The sequence below is a fragment of the Bos grunniens genome, chromosome 6 (genome assembly GCF_055505025.1).
Source record: "Bos grunniens cultivar Pamir isolate PY7600 chromosome 6, Bosgru_T2T1.0, whole genome shotgun sequence".
Classification (NCBI taxonomy): Eukaryota; Metazoa; Chordata; class Mammalia; order Artiodactyla; family Bovidae; genus Bos; species Bos grunniens.
Window position 1 is genome coordinate 88,512,494 of NC_141170.1, and position 23,398 is coordinate 88,535,891.

General features: G+C 38.6%; 1 protein-coding gene across 17 annotated transcripts in view; it reads left to right on the forward strand.

Moving 5' to 3' along the window:
* PDLIM5 (PDZ and LIM domain 5) overlaps positions 1-23,296 on the forward strand; it is a 234,558-nt gene extending 211,262 nt beyond the window's left edge. For all 17 annotated transcript variants that reach the window (XM_086406562.1, XM_086406567.1, XM_086406563.1 and 14 more), the window contains 4 exons: positions 10,559-10,739; positions 14,995-15,115; positions 17,554-17,669; positions 19,861-23,296. In XM_086406562.1, coding sequence (XP_086262688.1) covers positions 10,559-10,739; positions 14,995-15,115; positions 17,554-17,669; positions 19,861-19,950 — 508 coding nt within the window. In that variant the 3' untranslated portion in view covers positions 19,951-23,296. The remainder of the gene's footprint in view (positions 1-10,558; positions 10,740-14,994; positions 15,116-17,553; positions 17,670-19,860) is intronic.
* The last annotated feature ends 102 nt before the right edge of the window (positions 23,297-23,398 follow it).

A 23,398-nucleotide genomic window follows, 5' to 3' on the forward strand; every position in this document is an offset into this window, starting at 1 on the left:
TTGATACAATAGAACAGAAAATCAGAATACTAGTACAGCCAAAGCCATATTTAATTTTTCTGGTAGAATAGGCTTATGAAAATACTAGCTTATTTTTGGAGTGTTATATCTGGTGACATTAAAAATCCACTTGTATTATATGGAGTTAAATAGACCATTCACATTTAGCTGCTCAGCATTTTGATAAAAGAAATAAGGGTTTCATGGTGCTTGAATTTCTTCCTTGATATGGAATGCTTTAAAAAAACAAGGAGCCACAATGCTATTGTCTCATCTTTGCTTACAGTCCAGCACCAGAAAATCACATTGAAACAACTCATTGTTTCTTCTGGTGGCAGAGAACATTTTAACAGTATTGATTTGTTTCTTACTTGTTTTCAAACTTTTCTCATAAGGAGGGCCATCTCAGTTACCCTGGAGAGAAGCCAGAAAAGTTTTTGCCTTAGCATCCATTTCTATCTCTGAGAACTCCGTTATTAATAGGTTTTATTTATTTTCCCTTCTGGTTAAGATTTTACTTGAAAATAAAAGACTTCTTGACTTAATGTGTTAGTTCCTCAATTTATGGAAACAGCAAAGACATAGATCTTATGATCAAGGCATAGACCAAGATTTCAGACCTATTATAGGGGGAAAATGGGAAGAACAAAATGTTCAGCATTTATGTGATATTATGGTGCCGTTCTTATCCTGTTTTTGGATAATAATTGTTTTATGTATTCTTGCGTGCATGCTTAGTCATTCAGTTGTATGCAACCCTTTGGACTGTAGCCTGCCAGGCTCCGCTGTTCATGGAATTTTCCAGGCAAGAATAATGGAGCAGGTTGTCATTTCCTACTCTAGGGAATCTTCTCAACCCAGGGATTAAACCCACATCTTCTGCATCTCCTGCATTGATAGGCGGATTCTTTACTACTGAGCCACCCAGGAAGCCCTTAGTATATTCTTAGCATCTGCCAAATACTGTATTATCATTTTACTTGAATTCTTATTAAATTCTCATAACCTTGTAAGGCAGTTATTATAATTGCCTCAGTTTCACAGATGAGAAAACCAAGGCACAGAAAGCTTACATATTTCCTGACTTTACGTAGATAGTAAATGGTAAAACCTGCATTTGAGCCCAGATCTGTGTAACTTTATATTCATGCTTTTAACTTGCACTACTTAGGAAAATGTTATAGTATTATATTATGATAACTAAGAACTATAGAACTTAAATGAATGTCTCTAAAATACATACCAAGATATATTAACGCATTTCTGTTTCAGTTCAGTCGCTCAGTTGTGTCTGACTCTCTGCGACCTCATGAACTGCAGCACACCAGGCCTCCCTGTCCATCACCAACTCCCAGAGTTTACCCAGACTCATATCCATTGAGTTGGTGATGCCATCCAACTATCTCATCCTCTGTTGTCCCCTTTCTCCTCCCGCCCTCAATCTTTCCTAGCATCAGGGTCTTTTCAAAATATTAAGCTCTTCGCATCAAGTGGCCAAAGTATTGGAGTTTCAGCCTCAACATCAGTCCTTCCAATGAACATCCAGGACTGATCTCCTTTAGGATGGACTGGTTGGATCTCCTTGCAGTCCAAGAGACTCTCAAGAGTCTTCTCCGACACCACATTTCAAAAGCATTAATTATTAGGTACTCAGCCAACTCTCATATCCATACATAACTACTGGAAAAACTATAGCCTTGATTAGACAGACCATTGTTGTCAAAGTAATGCTCTGCTTTTGAATATGCTATCTAGGTTGGTCATAACTTTCCTCCCAAGGGGTAAGCATCTTTTAATTTCATGGCTGCAGTCACCATCTGCAGTGATTTTGGAGCCCCAAAAAATTGTCGGCCACTATTTCCACTGTTTCCCCATCTATTTCCCATGAAGTGATGGGACCGGATGCCATGATCTTAGTTTTCTGAATGTTGAGCTTTAAGCCAACTTTTTCACTCTCCTCTTTCACTTTCATCAAGAGGCTCTTTAATTCCTCTTCACTTTCTGCCATAAGAATGGTGTCATCTGCATATCTGATATTATTGATATTTCTCCCAGCAATCTTGATTCCAGCTTGTGCTTCTTCCAGCCCAGCCTTTCTCGTGATGTACTCTGCATATAAGTTAAATAAGGAGGGTGACAGTATACAGCCTTGATGTACTCCTTTTCCTATTTGGAACCAGTCTGTTGTTCCATGTCCAGGGCTAACTGTTGCTTCCTGACCTGCATTTAGGTTTCTCAAGAGGCAGGTCAGGTGGTCTGGTATTCCCATCTCTTTCAGAATTTTCCACAGTTTATTGTGATCCACACAGTTAAAGGCTTTGGCATAGTCAATAAAGCAGAAATAGATGTTTTTCTGGAACTCTGTTGCTTTTTTGATGATCCAGTGGATGTTGGCAATTTGATCTCTGGTTCCTCTGCCTTTTCTAAAACCAGCTTGAACATCTGGAAATTCACGGTTCGTGTATTATAATATATATAAATATTGTGACTACATATACATGTAACCATATATACTGCTGTATAAATCAGGAAAAAAGAAACAACTTAAGCAGACCTGCCATATCTTAAGAGTGTGGCAGTGTACTCTTCTTCATAATGTTAGAGTGGGTGAGTGAGAAAGAAGTGAGTAAATAACAGATTGAACAGTTACAAGTTCTTACTTCCCCTCCAAATGACTTTGTACCATGTACATACATTCTTAGACTCATAGAGATGACCCAGGGAGTGAGGGGTTTACTTTTCCAGTTTCTCATCTAATGTGGAAATATAGTCATTCTATACGCAGTGCTCACTGAGTATTTTATGTGCCACTTCCTGTAGATACCAGTGATACAGAAATCAAAGACATACTCCCTTTCTTTAAGGAGGTTGCTCTTATAAACTGAGTTGAGTCCCTTCCCAAATTCATATGTTGAAATCCTAACCCCCAGTATTTCAGACTTGTATTTGGAGATAGGGTCTTTAAGAGGTAAAATGGGGTCGTTAGAATGGGTCCTAATCCAGTATCACTGATGTTCTTAATAAGAAGAGGTTAGGACACAGACACACACAGAAGGAAGGGCAGGTGAAGACGGCCATCTAGAAGCCAAAGAGAGAAGCCTTAGAAGAAATGAACCCTGCCAGCATCTTAAGTTTAGACTTCTAACTTCCAAAATTGAGAAAATTATTCCTGTTGTTTAAGCCACCCCATCTGTGGTGCTTTTTTAAGGTAGTTCTAGCAAATGAATACAGTTATACTAGACAGGCAAAGCAACAGCTGTATGAGTGTAGTAAGTCTTAACAGAGATACATCCAGAACCTTTTGATGCAAAGAGGAGAGATGGGGATTATCTAGCTTCAACAGCCAGTTACTTTTAATTGAAAGAAATTGCCAGCAATAAAGTTCAGTAGTCTACTTATAAAGCAGTACTTTTATACAACAAATATACGTTGAAAGCTTACCAAGTGTTAGCTAATGGTAAGGTGGGCTTCCCTAGTGGCTCAGTAGTAATCATCTACCAGTGCAGATGTGGGTTCAATCCCTGGGTCAGGAAGATCTCCTGGAGAAGGAAATGGCAACCCACTCCAGTATTCTTGCCTGGAGAATTCCATGGACAGAGGAAACTGGTGGGCTACAGTCCATAGGGTCACAAAGTGTTGGACACAACTGAGCAATTTAGCACATGCGTTACATGTGAAAGTTGTTAAGAGAGTAAATCCTGAGTTCTCGTCACAAGAAAGAATTTTTTTTCCTATTTATTTAATTTTGTATCTGTATGAGATGATACCTGTTGTGGTAAACAAAAAAAGAAGCGTTTGTATTCAACCCGTATCCCTACTAGCTTGTACCTGTTGAAATTTACAGTTCCTTTCATCTTTCTGACTAAGCTGTTCTTTTTCTCTGAATTCTTACCTACCTTTGCTTCCTTTTTTTGGCATAAATATCACACCAAGAAGACGAACACACCACAGCTCTTCTCTCTCAGTCAGTGCTGCAGCTGAGTCCCCTCCCTTCCCTTGTCAGTCAGCAGGCATTCAGTGAGGCTCACAGTGGCAGAGGACTCTGAGAGGGAACCAAATCCTTCATTCCACTGCGCAGCTGGCTAAGCCTTTCGTTCCAGTTCCCAGATGGAAACCCAGTCCTACCTAGGACAAGAAGAATATATTCAGTGTTAATCCTGTGTTAATAAATTTGTTAAATTAGTCTCTGCTGACACAGAGAAGAGCGGACTTTGTTATATATAAGAAATTTTCTTATTTATACATAACTTCAAGGGCACTGACAGGGAAGATGCTCTTTCAGCTTAGCCAAGGAGAATCTATAGGAGCCTGTCCATATTAGAATGGAGGTGTGGCAGGAGCAGGGTCACTGTCAACTCAATTTTTAAAGGTGCGGAAGGATTTTCTCTAGTGTCGTTAAGATCATTCACTATTCAGATTTGATAAAGAAACTTAAGTAAATACCTTAAGATGACCCTTTTGATGGACTGTTTATTTATAGTGGACTCTATCCCAGAAGGCTTTCGAAACGACTCTTTAAGAATAGCTGAAATGTAAGAAAACGTTCTGAAATATACAAAAGAAAGCAAAAGAAGAATGAAAATCATGGATGAGGCTATTAAAAATGAAGAGTGAAAAGAAGTTTGTCATTGAGTCTGGATAGTAATGACATACGTACATCTTTGCCTATGGTTAGAATTTGGCTGTGAGCCTTCTGTGCTAAGTCGCTTCAGTCCTGTCTAACTCTTTATGACCCTGTGGACTGTAGCCCACCAGGCTGCTCTATCCATGGGATTCTCCAGGCATGAATACTGGAAAGAGTCGCTCTGCCCTTCTCCAGGGGATCTTCCCAACCCAGGGATTGAACCTGTGTCTTTTAACGTCTCCTGCCTTGGCAGGTGGGTTCTTTACCATTAGCGTGGCAGTTGACAAAAAAAAGTAAATTTTGCAAATTAATGTTTAGTGAGATAAAAAATAAATCTCTTGCTCAGAAGAAGCAAAACTGTTCTTGTTAAAAAACTTGAAAGGAATTTCTCCAAGGAGTCCATGTAAAAATGGCCCTGTATGATCTAACAAACAGCACTTCCCACAGCTGCTTCCAGGAAGAGTGGGAGTAGACTTTGTGGGGCTGTCTCCTATCCCAAGTGTCAGTGAAGACTGAAGGTGTCACACACAGCGCCCATCATTACAGAACCATCCTGTGCAGGGGACCAGGCCCGGTTCAGTTCAGTTCAGTACAGTCGCTCAGTTGTGTCCGACTCTTTGAGACCCCATGAATCGCAGCACACCAGGCCTCCCTGTCCATCACCAACTCCTGGAGTTCACTCAGACTTACGTCCATCAAGTCGGTGATACCATCCAGCCATCTCATCCTCTGTCGTCCCCTTCTCCTCCTGCCCCCAATCCCTCCCAGCATCAGAGTCTTTTCCAATGAGTCAACTCTTCGCATGAGGTGGCCAAAGTACTGGAGTTTCAGCTTTAGCATCATTCCTTCCAAAGAAATCCCAGGGCTGATCTCCTTCAGAATGGACTGGTTGGATCTCCTTGCAGTCCAAGGGACTCTCAAGAGTCTTCTCCAACACCACAGTTCAAAAGCATCAATTCTTCAGCTCTCAGCCTTCTTCACAGTCCAACTCTCACATCCATACATGACCACTGGAAAAACCATAGCCTTGACTAGACGGACCTTTGTTGGCCAAGTAATGTCTCTGCTTTTGAATATGCTATCTAGGTTGGTCATAACCTTCCTTCCAAGGAGTAAGCATCTTTTAATTTAATGGCTGCAGTCACCATCTGCAGTGATTTTGGAGCCCCCAAAAATAAAGTCTGACACTGTTTCCACTGTTTCCCCATCTATTTCCCATGAAGTGATGGGACCAGATGCCATGATCTTCGTTTTCTGAATGTTGAGCTGTAAGCCAACCTTTTGACTCTCCACTTTCACTTTCATCAAGAGGCTTTTGAATTCCTCTTCACTTTCTGCCATAAGGTTGTGTCATCTGCATGTCTGAGGTTATTGAGATTTCTCCCGGCAATCTTGATTCCAGCTTGTGCTTCTTCCAGCCCAGCCTTTCTCATGATGTACTCTGCATATAAGTTAAATAAGCAAGGTGACAATATACAGCCTTGACATACTCCTTTTCCTATTTGGAACCAGTCTGTTGTTCCATGTCCAGTTCTAACTGTTCCTTCCTGACCTGCATACAGATTTCTCAAGAGGCAGGTCAGGTGGTCTTTCAGAATTTTCCACAGTTTATTATGATCCACACAGTCAAAGGCTTTAGCATAGTCCATAAAGCAGAAATAGATGTTTTTCTGGAACTCTCTTGCTTTTTCCATGATCCAGTGGATGTTGGCAATTTGGTCTCTGGTCCCTCTGCCTTTTCGAAAACCAGCTTGAACATCTGGAAGTTCATGGTTCACATATTGCTGAAGCCTGGCTGAGAGAATTTTGTGCATTACTTTACTAGCGTGTGAGATGAGTGCAATTGTGTGGTAGTTTGAGCATTCTTTGCCATTTCCTTTCTTTGGGATTGGAATGAAAACTGACCTTTTCCAGTACCATGACCACTGCTGAGTTTTCCAAATTTGCTGGCCTATTGAGTGCAGCACTTTCACAGCATCATCTTTCAGAATTTGAAATAGCTCAACTGGAATTCCATCACCTCCACTAGCTTTGTTCGTAGTGATGGTTTCTAAGGCCCACTTGACTTCACATTCCAGGATGTCTGGCTCTAGATGAGTGCTCATACCATTGTGATTATCTGGGTCATGAAGATCTTTTTTGTACAGTTCTTCTGTGTATTCTTGCCACCTCTTCTTAATATCTTCTGCTTCTGTTAGGTCCATACTATTTCTGTCCTTTATTGTGCCCATCTTTGCATGAAATGTTCCCTTGGTATCTCTAATTTTCTTGAAGAGATCTCTAGTGTTTCCGTTTCTGTTGTTTTCCTCTATTTCTTTGCATTGATCGCTGAAGAAGGCTTTCTTATCTCTTCTTGCTATTCTTTGGAACTCTGCATTCAGATGCTTATATCTTTCCTTTTCTCCTTTGCTTTTTGCTTCTCTTCTTTTCACAGCTATTTGTAAGGCCTCCCCAGACAGCCATTTTGCTTTTTTGCATTTCTTTTCCATGGGGATGGTCTTGATCCCTGTCTCCTATACAGTGTCACGAACCTCATTCCATAGTTCATCAGGCACTCTATCTATCAGATCTAGGCCCTTAAATCTATTTCTCACTTCCACTGTATAATCATAAGGGATTTGATTTAGGTCATACCTGAATGGCCCAGTGGTTTTCCCTACTTTCTTCAATTTAAGTCTGAATTTGGCAATAAGGAGCTCATGATCTGAGCCACAGTCAGCTCCTGGTCTTGTTTTTGCTGACTGTATAGAGCTTCTCCATCTTTAGCTGCAAAGAATATAATCAATCTGATTTCAGTATTGACCATCTGGTGATGTCCATGTGTAGAGTCTTCTCTTGTGTTGTTGGAAGAGGGTGTTTGCTATGACCAGTGCGTTTTCTTGGCAAAATTCTATTAGCCTTTGCCCTGCTTCATTCCATACTCCAAGGCCAAATTTGCCTGTTACTCCAGGTGTTTCTTGACTTCCTACTTTTGCATTCCAGTCCCCTATAATGAAAAGGACATGTGTTTTGGGTGTTAGTTCTAAAAGGTCTTGTAGGTCTTCATAGAACAGTTCAACTTCAGCTTCTTCAGCGTTACTTGGGCGTAGACTTGGATTACTGTGATATTGAATGGTTTGCCTTGGAAACGAACAGAGATCATTCTGTCATTTTTTAGATTGCATCCAAGTACTGCATTTCAAACTCTTTTGTGGCCCAGTCTGCTCAAATTCACAGAATGGAGTTGTTTGCTGGTCTGAGGTGATCTCAGTACATATCTTAGAAAGTCTAGAAAAGAGATTGTATGTTCCTCAATCGGCTGTTCTCAAATGTCTTTTTTCTTACCCCCTCAGGTGAAGTTTGTTAAATAATTGGTAGCACTGATAGGCTTGTTTCAAGATGAAAACTTTCTTTCAAGTGCATACTAATACTTACGCTTCAACAGAAAGTGGAAATCGAAATTGAACTGACTTATTTTGCAAACTGAGGAATCGGATAAAGATACAATAAGGATACTGGCCTCAAGGGGCCATCCAGCCTTCTGGATGAGCTGAAGACGTGCCTGATAGATACTACATAGTAAATAGGTTTGAATCTGCTTTAATGTCCAGACAAATGGTAGCATAAAACCTTGAAGTTCCACCATCCTCTCCTGCCGTGTTATGGTCATAGTCAATTTAGCGTGGCAGATTTTTCAGACGAACATAAGAAGATACCCACCTGGTGAAAAGTGCAGCGCACTCCTAAAACTCTGTCGCTTTGTGCTTGTCCTTTGAGCTTGTGACTCAAGCTTATCTTTGAAGGTAAACTACTTGCCAGATATATATTGAGAAAATGAATGAAGTGTTAAGTAGGACTGTTTATAAACCAGTTGAAAATAGAGGGAAAACAGAAAAAAAAAAAAAAAAGAAAATGGAAAACATACCAAAAGTGCCATATTGTTACATTGTAAGTGATCTATAGATCTTTTATTTTCTGGTGAGAATTAATTAACAAAAGGCATTCCTTACTAGTGGTAACAAAAATGATACCCTAAAGTTTAAAAATAATAACAATAATAAACTACTTTTCTCAAATGGTGAAAGCTGCTTATGCAAAATGGCATCATAATAGCAATACAAAACAAGGCTCAGATGGTAAAGCGTCTGCCTGCAACGCCGGAGACCTGGGTTCAGTCCCTGGGTCGGGAAGATCCCCTGGAAAAGGAAGTGGCAACCCACTCCAGTAATCTTGCCTGGAAAATTCCATGGACTGAGGAGCCTAGAAGGTTGCGGTCCATGGGGTCGCAAAGAGTTAGGGTTGCAAAGAGTCAGACACGACTGAGCAACTTCCCTTCACTAACAAAAAGTAGGGTAAAAAATGGGGCTTCCCTGGTGGCTTGGATGGTAAAGAATCCACCTGCTATGCAGGAGACCCACGTTCGATCTCTGGGTCAGGAAGATCCCCTGGAGAAGGGAATGGCAGTCCACTCCCAGTATTCTTGCCTGAAGAATCCCATGACAGTGGTCTGGTTGGCTATAATCCATGAGGTCACAAAGAGTCAACACAACTGAGCGACTAAGCACACACACAGGGTAAGAGTTACTTTCTTACACCCCGCAGAACACATTTTAATCATTCATCAAAAGCCTTTCAACTTGCTTGATTCTCAGAATTAGGTGCTGGTTCGGAGAAAACAATATATTTGCAAAGAATTTCCCAGCAGGAGATGGTTACTGAATACAAAGGTTATTGCCAAAGGCTAAAAAATGATGCTCATTGCTGTGACTTTTCCCATTAATTGTCTGCCTAAAGGTGGAATATCCAATGCTTACTGAGAATTAGTTACCCTGTGGTCGCTCAGTGATGATAATTGATGGTAATATAATGAGAGGCAGAATATCAGTTGACTAGAGCAGTGTAATAGAAATCAGGAAGTTCAGCCTCTGGCCTTGATTCAGTCAATGATTTTATGATATATGTCATTATCTTTGAACATTCTATATCTCAGCTTCTCCATCTGTTAAACTGAGTTCATAATAACTGTCCTGGTCTGTCTCACAGGAATGTTGCATGGACAAATTAGATAAGTGTAAAAGTGCCTTGGAGGTAAAGCCACTCTATAAATAAAAATTAGTGTGATGTAGCTACTGAAAAGTGTGTTGCAGAACCTAGAATAGTTAATCTCCACAGGCTTCATGGCTAGATAAAGCTTCATAATGGATTCTTGTCAGGCAAACGAAACCCATCTTATCAGTTCATGGCTGTATAGTATTTAATGGAAAAGAAATCTCTTTACAAACATTTTCTTACCTTGATACAAATGTGCATTAAAAATCAGTCATGTTTTAATTAAATAAAACCTTTCTAAGTAGCTTTAAGTCACCTCTAATATCCAGTTTATAATTTCTGTAGTCATTTTGGAGGGTGAGGATTTGATATGTTTAATAAAGTTGTGAAATAAGTGTATGAAACAATGTATGGGGAAGAGAAATTGACTAGAATGGTTTTTTTTCCCCAGTAATAATTGTTACTGTTTTTAAGACTCTGACATTACAAATTGAGATTTTAAAATTTTTGTTTATTTTATAGAAATCTCAAGCTCTCATTTCTGCCTAACGCATATATGTTTTCCTGGTTACTTCTTTTTCTGTCACAGTTAATATTCTCATTATCAGTTGTTATCATGACACACTCAGTCATTGCAGCTCAAAAAACCTAATTACTAGATCCCTTGAAGACAGAAAACCAGGGCCTTTCTTGAAGGAGTTCCTTAAGTGCTTATTCCTCTCGCCTGTCCTTTTGACTTCAGTGCACAGAGAGTTCTGTGTAAATCGCCAGCACCCACGTGTTAAGTCCTTGAGAAGGAGAATTGAGCAAGTATTTAATTGTTTGGACATTGCAAATAAGAGTTCCTATTCAGGCTAACTAGAAACTTTTATTCCAGAGCCAACTTGATCTCTTTTCTTTTGGCAGGGGACCATTCCTAGTGGCATTGGGGAAATCTTGGCACCCAGAAGAATTTAACTGTGCTCACTGCAAAAATACGATGGCCTACATTGGATTTGTAGAGGAACAGGGAGCCCTATATTGTGAGCTCTGCTATGAGAAATTCTTTGCTCCCGAATGTGGTCGATGCCAAAGGAAGATCCTTGGAGTGAGTATTGGAAACCTTTTCACTCTGAGTGAGTTTTAAAGCAGAACAATTTTTTGGTATGAAACCCTTCCATCATTTTTACTTTTTATTTTCTTCTTGCTTGATCCCCTCTCTGCTTTCATCACTGTTTATTTTTGTAAAGCAAAACTAAATAGACCTCTGTAGAAGTATATTGGACTCATGGGGTTAAGTTGTCTTTGGTTTTGTCTTACTGAGTGCTGGGTTGTCTGGTGCAAGTCTAGCCACTGTGGGGAAAAAATAATTTACTGTGGGTGTGCTGCCTCAACGGGACCCTGTTTGCTCAGGAATGAAGAGGTCGCACAGGACCACACACATCTGAGTTCTCAGAACTGACACCTTCACTGTTTTAAATTAAATTCCATCGCTTTTATAAGAGCAGCATTTCCCCATTTGTCAGGGTTCAAGCACGGGACACAGATTTCGTGAAATGTATAAAACATGAGGCTTATAAGTGATACATTTTTCTTGAATTCATTTAATGTTTAAAAATATAACCTCAGGTTTATGAGGGTATACATGTGATAGAAAAATAATCAAACCACACCTTTTTTTTTTTTTTTTTTACAAAAAGGTAGTAATTTAGGATTCGGATACATAGTAAATAATGATGAATGAATGAATTTTCTATTCTGGAATACCCAATTTGCAGTTGTGAAGTAAGGGTAAGGCATTTCCTATGGGTGACCAGCAGTTGAAGTTTTACTGTAGAAGTAGCCAAGGTGACTGGACTCATACAAAACACCTACATACAACTCATACAAAATTTGGAAATTACATTTGCTGAGTTCTAATATTCCCAATATGACAGTGTAATAATGAAGCTCTAATTCATTCCCATTGAGAGAAGAGAGTATGAAACAGCAATAGATTTTATTTTCTTGGGTTCGAAAATCACTGTGGATACTGACTGTAGTCATGAAATTGAAAGATGCTTGCTGCTTGGAAATAAAAGCTATGACAAACATAGGCAGCAAATTAAAAAGCAGAAAAAACACTTTGCTGACCAAGGTCCCTATAGCCAAAGCTATGGCAATTATGTACAGATGTGAGAGTTGGAGCACAAAGAAGTCTGAGCACCAAAGAATTGATGCTTTTGAATTGTGGTGCTGGAAAGACTCTTGAGAATTCCTTGGCCAGCAAGGAGATCAAACCAGTTAATCCTAAAGGAAATCAACCCTGAGTATTCATTGGAAGGACTGATGCTGAAGCTGAAGCTCCAATACTTTGGCCACCTAACGTGAAGAATTGACTCATTGGAAAAGACCCTGATGCTGGGAAAGGTTGAGGGCAGGAGGAGAAGAGGACAGCAGAGGATGAGATGGTTGGATGGCATCACTGACTCAACAGACATGAGTTTGAGCAAACTCCGGGAGATAGTGAAGGATAGGGAAGCCTGGTGTGCTATAGTTCATGGTGTTGCAAAGAGTTGGACACAACTTATCGAATGGACAACAGCAACAAATTTTAGAATACATCTTTAAATGAGTCTAAAACTTTCAAGACACTTTAAAATTATAAATATACTATGTGAAATATTTCTGTATTATTAATTTATACAATATGTAGAGAGGAAAACAGGAGGATAATTCAGGCTATTCCTTTTCAAATGACAATAAGTAGACTACATTAATACTGTTTTAGTATATAAAAGTGTTCTATGGATTCTAGAATAATTAATAAAACAAAATCAAGTAAGAGTTTTAGCACCAAATGAGGTTCTAAGAAATGAAATCTTCAGCTCGTTGCTTTAGACATGCACCAGAACTGTACTAAAGGGACACGTTTTCTGGATTGTGTTTTAGTTGTTTGATAATCTTACGTTATGGTCTGCCTCTTGAGACACCTTTATGCAGGTCAGAAAGCAACAGTTAGAACTGGACATGGAACAACAGACTGGTTCCAAATAGGAAAAGGAGTACGTCAAGGCTGTATATTGTCACCCTGCCTATTGAACTTATATGCAGAGTACATCATGAGAAACGCTGGGCTGGAAGAAGCACAAGCTGGAATCAAGATTGCCGGGAGAAATAATCAATAACCTCATATATGCAGACGACACCACCCTTATGGCAGAAAGCAAAGAAGAACTAAAGAGCCTCTTGATGAAAGTGAAAAAGGAGAGTGAAAAAGTTGGGTTAAAGCTCAACATTCAGAAAACTAAGATCATGGCATCTCGTCCCATCACTTCATGGAAAATAGATGGGGAAACAGTGGCTGACTTTATTTTTCTGGGCTCCAAAATCACTGCAGATGGTGACTGCAGCCATGAAATTAAAAGACGCTTACTCCTTGGAAGGAAAGTTATGATCAACCTAGACAGCTTATTAAAAAGTAGAGACATTACTTTGTCAACAAAGGTCTGTCTAGTCAAGGCTATAGTTTTTCCAGTGGTCATGTATGAATGTGAGAGTTGGACTATAAAGAAAGCTGAGCACCTAAGAATTGATGCTTTTGAACTGTGGTGTTGGAGAAGAATCTTGAGAGTCCCATGGACTGCAAGGAGATGAAATCAGTCAATGTGAAAGGAAATCAGTCCTGAATATTCATTGGAAGGACTGATGTTGAAGCTGAAACTCTAATACTTTGGCCACCCAATGCGAAAAACTGACTATCCTTAGAGAAGACCCTGATGCTGGGAAAGATTGAAGGCAGGAGGAGAAGGGGACGACAGAGGATGAGATGGTTGGATGGCATCACTGACTTGATGGACATGAGTTTGAGCAAGTTCCAGGAGTTGGTGATGGACAGGGAAGCCTGGCATGCTGCAGTCCATGGGTTGCAAAGAGTCGCACACAACTGAGGGACTGAACTGAACTGAACCTGTTAAAGATGGGATAGTACTCTGTCTCAGAATATAAAGTTGAGTAGATGCTAGAAGCCTTGGTTATTATTTGGTTGAATGTTTCACTTGTTGTCCATGCTCATAGTGATCTCTTTGGGTCTAGATAACTGCTGTTTTTTCCCATTGTTCTTCTGTAGTGAACAGGGGCATTTTCTATGGCTAATGACTTCGCGGTATCATTTTATTTTGAGTTTTTTATTAGAAAATATTTCACACCACAGCAATTAAAAAATACAAAAATGTAAAGAATAAAATTAAAATGACCTATGTATTTATCAGTCCCAGATAGATCCTCTTAACCTGTAGGATGTGTTTTCTTCCAGTTTGCTCCTGATAAGTAATTCATTTACAGAACTGTAACCATACTTTACTTATAGCATCCCATTTTTGTGATAATTATTATGGAAAGAGTAAGTTCCTGTATTACTAACTACTCTTCAAAAATTATTTCTAATAGCTCCATCTCTTTCTCTCAATTCAAAGAAGATTCTTTGCAAAGCAAAATTCTCAAACTTTCTTTTACTAATTAAAATCTGGTCCAAGTCTTTGATATTTGGTATATATAACCATAGGGCTGTTGTTCACTAGAATCCATGCTCTATGGTTCAAATTTTAGACACTCATTTCAATATGTGCTTAGTATAGTCATAGCTGATTTTCAAAATCCTAAGCATGTTAAACATGATTGGATTAAGTTGATTAAGTTGTTGCTTCCAACATGGGACAATGTATAGGTTTGTTTTAGTTTTTAAATGTTTTGCCCTTCCTTCATGACATTTTCAAGATAATATTGTGAAACCATTACAAGTTAACGTTTCCTGACACCCTTTGAGGGAAAGCAGTAGTGTAGCACGGAGAAAGCAATGGCACCCCACTCCAGTACTCTTGCCTGGAAAATCCCATAGACAGAGGATCCTGGTAGGCTGCAGTCTGTGCAGTCCCTGAGGGTCGGACACGACTGAGCGACTTCACTTTCACTTTTCACTTTCATGCATTGGAGAAGGAAATGGCAACCCACTCCAGTGTTCTTGCCTGGAGAATCCCAGGGACGGGGGAGCCTGGTGGGCTGCCGTTTATGGGGTCACACAGAGTTGGACATGATTGAAGCGACTTAGCAGCAGCAGCAGCAAATGTAGTGTAGCAAACGCTTATGAAAGACTTGCTTTTATTCACCACATTTATATGTTTAAATAACACTAATCATTCTTTAAGTTTATTGATGTGTAGTTGTGAAAAATGTATATTTTATATAGTGCATCAGTTTAGATGATCTTTGAGTCTGTCCTTAAATATCTCCAGTTCTACTTTGGGGTCAATTTAAAAGGACTGTTTTGGTACAGCTGGTAAAATACGTACCATCTTTCTTTACATCCAATTACCTTTCTGTAACAGGAAGTCATCAATGCTTTGAAACAGACTTGGCACGTTTCCTGTTTTGTGTGTGTGGCCTGTGGAAAGCCTATTCGTAATAATGTTTTTCACTTGGAGGATGGTGAGCCCTACTGTGAGACTGGTAAGATCTTTAAGCCCGTAGTTTCTTAAGTTGTAAGTGAAGGTAAAACCCCTATATTGCTATCAATTTGAAAGGAAATGCTAAGCAAAATAGTATAGTTTTACTAAAGGTTTGAGGAGCACTTGATGTTACTGTAAATATATAGCAAAAAGTGTATAAAATTTTTATAGACCTTGTCAAAATCAGATATTACCAATTTCATTAAGAAAAGTGCATGTGTAGGCAGTTACTTAGACTAATTTTCTTGAACCTCCTATAAGTTATGGATATAAATCATATGAAATTGTATAGCCTAAAGCCTTCTTCTACACTCTACTAGTGAATTTTGAGTGATTATAAACATGAGAAGTGTCCAGCTTTTGAATAGGATATTGATACGCTCTTGAAGGCAACTGCCTTGACAGCAAATTGGAATCCTTTGTTAATTTTACTGAATGGGAAGGTAATCATGGTTTGCTCCCTTGGTGAGATTATTTTTAAGAAAACAAGCTCTAAATATTAATGCCAATCTACTGCATTTGTGCTATTACCTAAACTCTAAACACTTCCTTTTCCTTCCCAAAGGCTGTAAGTGAGCTTTCATGGCACTTATTTATTAATGTTATTCTTACTTAGATATTACTATAACACGTACATCTTTCAAAAAAATAAAATATTTTCCCTTTATTATGCCTCCACTTAGTACCACTGCATTCCCCCATGGGGTTTTATTGTTGTTCTACCTTGCAGTTCAAAGGGTGGTACTGGATGAAGGGAATATTCCACAATACTCAAGTTAAAGAAGCAGTGAGCTTCTAATTTGAGGCTGTTGACCACGACTTGACCCTTCTTTGCCCAATCTAATTAATAAATTCTAACAGTTCTATCCCCAGTGGGTATTGAATTGACTCATTTCTCTCACCTCAACTGTCCCCACTAAATCCAGTTCTCTCTTACCCTTTGCCTGGGCATTATAATTGCCAGCTAAAATGGTTTATCTTCGTTCCCCCAACCCTCAGATAGCTGTAGTAGTATTTTTTTGAATGTGGATCGGATTGTGGTTGATACCTCATGGCTTCCACTAGAGGGAAAACTGTATTCCCGCCTGAGGCCAGCTTTGCCAACCCCGTCTCCTCCACCTGATTGTTTGGGTTCTAGAGAATGTCACTGGATTCTTAGCCATACCTGGCCCCTGTGTTGTTTCTGAACCTACTGAGATCCTTCCTGCCTCAAGGCTTTTGTACTTGTCTCTTTTGACTGGAATTTTCTTTCCCAGGTTTTCTGAAATGGTTCCTCCCCCTCTTTTATTTTCAAGTCTCAGCTCAGGTATTATCTCCTCGTGGAGGTCTTTCCTAACCCCTCTGTAATATAGTGATAAACACCTCCCCCAGTTATTCTCTATTGCATCACTCCTATCACAATCTGAAGTTGTTTGCTATCATTTATTTTTAAAACATAATGAATGATGGCATCCTGATCCCAGTGAGAATAGAATCCCCATGTGAAGAACAGCCGCATCTATCTTCGCCACCATTGTGCCTCTAACCAGTGCCTAGACCAGCACCCAGCACACAGTAGGACTCTGTGGGTGTGTGTAGAGCAGATGGCACCAAGGAGTATTGAGGATTGCTGAGAAGGGTGCAGATGGCAGCCTACTTTCTCCTCTAGCCCAGATGGGATTAGAAGTGTCAAAGAGTGAACCATGAGTGAAAACACATAGTAAGAGTAGCTGCATAAAAGAAAATTGCCACTAAGTTCTAATTTAGTCGTGATAAACATCTTGTCAAAACGGCTTTCTTCAGAAGGAAGACATTAATACTTTATAACTCCGTGTCAAGTAAGAGGTGTTCTCTGGATAAGGATTTTTAGCATGAAGTCGTAAATGGGAAGGAAAAGATAGCAGAAGAAAAAGTGGCTAATATTGTTGTGATACAGTCCAGCTAGAAACTTAGTCACAGCATTTATTCAAGAAGGTTTCCTGTGACTTTTTTCTCTTCCTTACCAAGTAGATGTGCTGTGAAATTTGCTAATAGCGGGGTTGCGGGAAAGAAGGTTTTTTCATACGTTTTTCATGATTTATGTTCATTAGTCTTATTGTTTCTAGTTATTGGATGTTCTCTTTTATTGAAACAATCATGTCTATTGATAACTTATCAGAGAACAGTGATGTTCATATACATTTGGGCCTTAAATAAGTTGGACAGAACTGAGAAGTAACATATGGAAAAACATAATAAAGAATGTTAAGTTGTATATATAACGTTTTCCAAGGGTAAACTGAAATAAACTACACCTAATGCTTAGGTCAGGTGTTATGCCATCTGAAACTTTTTCTGTTACTAGTAACTGTATCTTTATCATCTCATTTAATTCTCATTTTGTTGCTGTTCTCTGAAAGCTCTCATTCTACATCTTTGTCATGTTTCAATTACCTCTGCCCCACCCCTGCCCCAATACAGATTATTATGCCCTCTTTGGTACTATATGCCGTGGATGTGAATTTCCCATAGAAGCTGGCGACATGTTCCTGGAAGCTCTGGGCTATACCTGGCACGACACTTGTTTTGTATGCTCAGTAAGTAAACTCCTGTTTCCCATTCAGAGGAGCACAGTATGGCCAGTTCTAGCCTGAGCACTAAATGGAAATAACGGTTTTTATATCTATCAGTCCCTCAAACCTAGAAATGTTTTACAGTGGTTTGGAAAGTCAAGTTCATTAAAATTTTTTGTACTTTTCAAAATTGTTTGGCACAGAATAAGATGCTTATGCCTTTAGAGAAACAGTCTTAATACATTTTTGTTTATAAGGAGAAGATATGAATTTCTTAAAAACAGTAAGATTCTGTTACGTTTTTTAAACTATGTTTTATTGGAGTGTCTTTAGTAATTTATGAAAACAGGTAGTTCTTAAAATAGAAGTAAACTTTTATAAATATCTGTTATTGACTCAATACTGGAAGTAAACTGTATGTTGATCCATTTCCTTCCTTAGCAATAGTCTATGAATATTCTTTTCTTTTTGAGACTAAAATAAACTTGTAGTAATATATTTACCTGTCTCATTTCATATTATAGTATTTTTGGTTTTATTTTTATTGATGAAGATTGATTCAGAGTTAACTTTAACCTCAGATATGTATTTTTTAAATTTAGAAGTAAAAATATTTAATAAAGGCACTGTATTCAGATGGTTGATTTTTAAAAATTATATTTAATATTTTTAATAGTTTTTAATAACATTGTATGAAGGGGGAAATGACTAGTTAATTGAAGTCACATAATTTCCCTAAACGTTACTATTGAACCCTGTCTTGTTTACTTCATCCATCTCTTAGATGTCATAAAATCTGTAAAAAGCAGCAATTTTAGCAGATTTGCCTCCTCCTGTCCTCTGGCAGATCTGCTCAGGAGCATTGTTGTTGTTGTTTTTAGTTGCTCAGTCATGTCTGACTCTTTGCAACCCCATGGACTGTAACCTGCCAGGCTCCTTTGTCCATGGGATTTTCCAGGCAAAAATACTGGAGTGGGTTGCCATTTCCTTCTCCAGGGGATATTTCAGATTCAGGGACCAAACTCGCATCTCCTGCATTAGCAGGCGGATTCTTTACCACCAAGCCACCTGGAAACCCACTCTGCTACTGCTAAGTCACTTCAGTCGTGTCCGACTCTGTGCGACCCCATAGACGGCAGCCCACCAGACTCCCCCGCCCCTGGGATTCTCCAGGCAAGAACACTGGAGTGGGTTGCCATTTCCTTCTCCAATGCATGAAAGTGAAAAGTCAAAGTGAAGTCGCTCAGTCGTGTCCAACTCTTAGCGACCCCATGGACAGTAGCCTACCAGGCTCCTCCGTCCATGGGATTTTCCAGGCAAGAGAACTGGAGTGGGGTGCCATTGCCTTCTCCGGGAAGCCCACTCAGGAGCATTAAAATTAGCAAAGACAGTGGGAAAGATAAGAAGACATAAATGTGAATAGCTAACTGACAGTATAACATCCAGGATGCAGCCAGATGTGGACTACAGTTTGCTTAATAAGAAACAAACAAGAAAAGAGACATAGAAATGAATTAAAAAGAACTCTCAGGTATTCTCTGGTGGCTCAGACAGTAAAGAATCTGCCTGCAATGCAGGAGACCTGGGTTCGATCCCTGGGTTGGGAAAGTGCCCTGGAGAAGGAAATGGAAACCCACTCCAGTATTCTTGCCTGAAGAAACCCCATGGAAGAGGAGCCTGGCGGGCTACAATCCATGGGCCTGGCGGGCTACAGTCCATGGGGTTGCAAAGAATCAGACATGATTGAAGTGACAAAGCACAGCACACTCGGGTTTTCTGTGCCTGTATATTTAGGGACCTAGGAATGTGTGTCAAAACACCTGTGTTGGATTTTTTGGGTTTGTTTTTCTTAATGCCTTAGGTCTCTACAACAGGAGGCAGGTTTAAAACATTGATAAGAATTTGAGAATAGAAATTACATTTAACGTGACCACTTTATGTGTTAATTTTTTCACTATGGCCAAATATTCATTCCCAATTAAGAAAAATAATGATCAATAAGTTTAAATAAACTAAAATGCATTCCAGAGAAAAGTCATTCTTCATTGCTTCTGAAAGATGACATGGAATGTTATAGTAATCGTGAAATGTTAGAAGGTCTGATACAACCAACTGAAGTGTTTTGTCATACTATCCGTTGGGAGAAAATCATTTCCCCTTTTTAGGCATACTTGATAAGATAATGACATTCTCTCAAATAATGCTTCTTTTTCAGGTGTGTTGTGAAAGTTTGGAAGGTCAGACCTTTTTCTCTAAGAAGGACAAGCCACTTTGCAAGAAACATGCTCATTCTGTGAATTTTTAAAAGTCAACTGTCCAGGGGAAGAGAAGAAATTTGAAGAGAAAGAGGAGAATTTAAATTACCAATTAAATTTTAGATTTAATATTTATATGAAGTTTTGAAAAATAATAGTGGCCCTCAGGGGATAAATTCCAAGCTTTGAAAACCAAGTCTATGAGGAAATATTTGGCTTCATAAAGTAAAGAAACAGTTTGGTGTTTATTATTACTTTTTTCCCTGTATTTTCTGCCCATAAAGTAACTTTTATAAAAATCAATTTCCTGGTTGACTATTAAATACATCTTAGGATAAATTAGTGAAGAATTAAATTTTAGAATAAAAACCTTCAACTTCTTTGCTGAAATAACTAAACTTTCCTTGTTAGGCAGTTTTGAGTAAATCTATAAAAAGACAATGAAATGCCTTACACTTAAATGAAATATTGTGTTTTTCTTAAAAAAAAAATAGCATTTATCTTTAAAACAGTAAATAGGAGTTTAAACAGAGAAGTTTATCAGTAGTAGGTGTCAGGTTTTTTTAAACTGTATACCTTTTTTTGTCTTTACAGTTGATCATTCCAATAGGAAAGGCCAATGAGATTTTGATCAAAACATGTCTTGCCAATAGGAGGTGTTATATTTTTGTCTGGTTTCCCTCCACCCCAAAAAAGCCACCACATAGCTTATAAATTTCAGTTTTTTGCCTTTTATTAGAATATGACCATTTTCTATTAATTGTGTATGTTTCACCACCTATGTCAGTCAAACTATTTTTTTTCCCTTCCCTTATGCTGAGGTAAAGAACTTGTTGAATAACTTTGGACTCCGAAAGTTGTCCCTTTCTTTAAAGAGAATAAATAGAAAAGAATGTGGTTGGGAGCGATGGTGAATCACAAGATTGGATCAGAAATTTTTTAAAATTCCCCCTTATTTAGACAGTCAATTTGATCAGTTCGCTTTATACTATTGACTGATAAAGGTTTGAAAGTTCTCTTTGCAGAATAATTTTCTTGTTGTTCAGTTCTACATTAGAAAAATATTGGTTTGGGAATATGATAAAAATTTAGATTTTTTTTTTCTTTTGGTAGTTCTTTCTCAATAATAAATGAACCACTTCTAAAAGTAATCATGAAGTTTGGGAAGCTTTTGTTCACAGAGGTTTGATAGTATAGAGAGGAACATGATTAATTACTCAGACCAGCCTGTTCTTTGTTTTCTTCATTTTAGGGAAAAAAAATTATGTAGATACCATGTGAAGACAGAAATAATTGTGGTAAGATCATGAATCCTGTTGATATTTGCCCAGTGAGAAAAGAGATTATGGCATTTGATAGTTTTTTTGTTTGTTTCCAGAATGGACAAAAGCCCATGATCACACTAAGTTATCACTTGGATTTGTTTGGGGAAGGGTGCTTTTATAGTTGAGACTGAGCCCCACCCCCTGCCCGACTCATCCATCACTTGAGACTTCACTTCCATTGTGTGCGTGTTTGTTAGAGAGCAGGGTGTTAGGCTACAATATTTGTTTAACCTCCCTAAGAACTGTTCAAGGTATCTGTCCTGAAAGCTGCCAATTCATGGTCTAGCAGACTTACATTATATGCAGATAGTAATTAACTGGGAATAAAAAGAATGAGAAGTGTGACACAGAGTAGCAAACTGAATGCTTCACCAACGGCAACCCAGAACTGTCCCCTTCCCCTGCATCTTGTAGGGACGCAGGGAGCTTTTTCTGTTGTGTTTTAAAAGCTGGAACTGAATCGTGCCATATTTCCAATTGCTGCTGAAACCACCCATAGAAGACACGCTGCATTGTCACGTATCTTAATGTCAGTCCTTGGCTTTACATGACATAAAATAAGGTGATGGTTTTGTTTTAGTGTGGTAGAGATTTTTTTGTTGTTTTTTAGTTTTGCTTCTACATAGTAAAGAGTCTGCCTGCAGTGCAGGAGACTCGCATCCCTAGACTCAGATCCAGAAGATCCCCTGGAGAAGGAAATGGCAACCCACTCCTGTATTCTTCCCTGGAAAACCTCATGGACAAAGGGGCCTGGCAGGCTACAGCCCATGAGGTCGCTAAGAGTCAGACATGACTAAGCGACTTCACTTTACAGATTATATGCCCAGAGAGTATTTGATAAGTCAGCGGCATTGGAATGGCATTTGGGTATTTTGTTCAAAGAATTTTATTTGATCTGGATTTCTTATAAAGTTATATTAAGGATTTTGTTTTTAATTACACTTTGCTTTCTGCATATTATTCATGGAGCATAATGTTGCATTTCTCTAAATTTTATCCCTAAAAGAATAATGTCACTTCCTAACATCATTTTGTCTATGGCTTTGTCCTGTCTTTTGTCCTTTGCTTCTATGGCAAAGCCTTCTTCTGTCTATTTTTAAAACAGTTAATCCTGTGAAATAAGTACTGACTATAACCCAGAAGAATCTCTGTATTTTATAGTGGGGAATGCCATATTTAATACACCAGCATTAATCTTTTAATAACTGGCAGAGCACTTTATTCTTCTGGTGAGCTCCCAGAATATTTATTTTTCTGATTATAAATATTCCATGTCAGTAGCATTTTTGAATTGTTACCTCCTTATTGTAGAGCATTACTTTTAATCTCTCTCGATGTATATTTTGGAATGTTATGCTTAGAATAATACAGATTAAAATCACAGTATATGATTCTAAAACATCCCCTACTTGGTTCCCCAGTTTCTAAATGTACAGCATGTCTACAAGGACAAAATGTTGCTCACTGAAGTAGCTGTCTAAAAATAATGCCCTCTACATGTGCTTGTCGCATTCGTATTTCCTGTTGATTCATGTTATAGTTAGCAACTAAAATTAAAACCTGATCATTCGTCACTGTGCAAAAGACAAGCAGAAATTAGAGTTTAAATCTTCAAAACAGCATTATGTTTAAAAATGATTATAACAAAAACAGTATCCGTGGTACCGTTTTCAAGGACTGCTACTATAGAAAATACTCTTCCCTGTTCAAGTGTGAATCTAGAGTTATGTTAACATTTTGGTGATATTTGGGGTTTAGTTATTGCTAATGAAAGGAGAGGCTTTTCAGACATAAGGGAAGGGAAAACACACTGATTTTACACAATTTGATGTGTCTTCAGTTTGTCCTCCTTCAACCCCCAGATGTTTTAAGGTTATGGGTTTGGATTCTCAATATATCATTTACCGTATGCATTAGTCTCTACCTTCTGTTTCTGTGCATTTTTCAGTTTGTATATGTCCATGCTATTTTGCTTTTGGATACATTTTCTAATTAAAAACCACATGAGAAATATAATCAGTATATAAACCTTAATGTGCACATAATAAATAAATGGCTGCAGTGATACAAACAAGTTCTCTTGGTTTTTCTTTTTGGGGGACAAGAGGTTTCTATTAAGTCATCAAGGGAAAAAATAATGTTCATGGGATAGGCTGATTCTCAGGAGAATCCC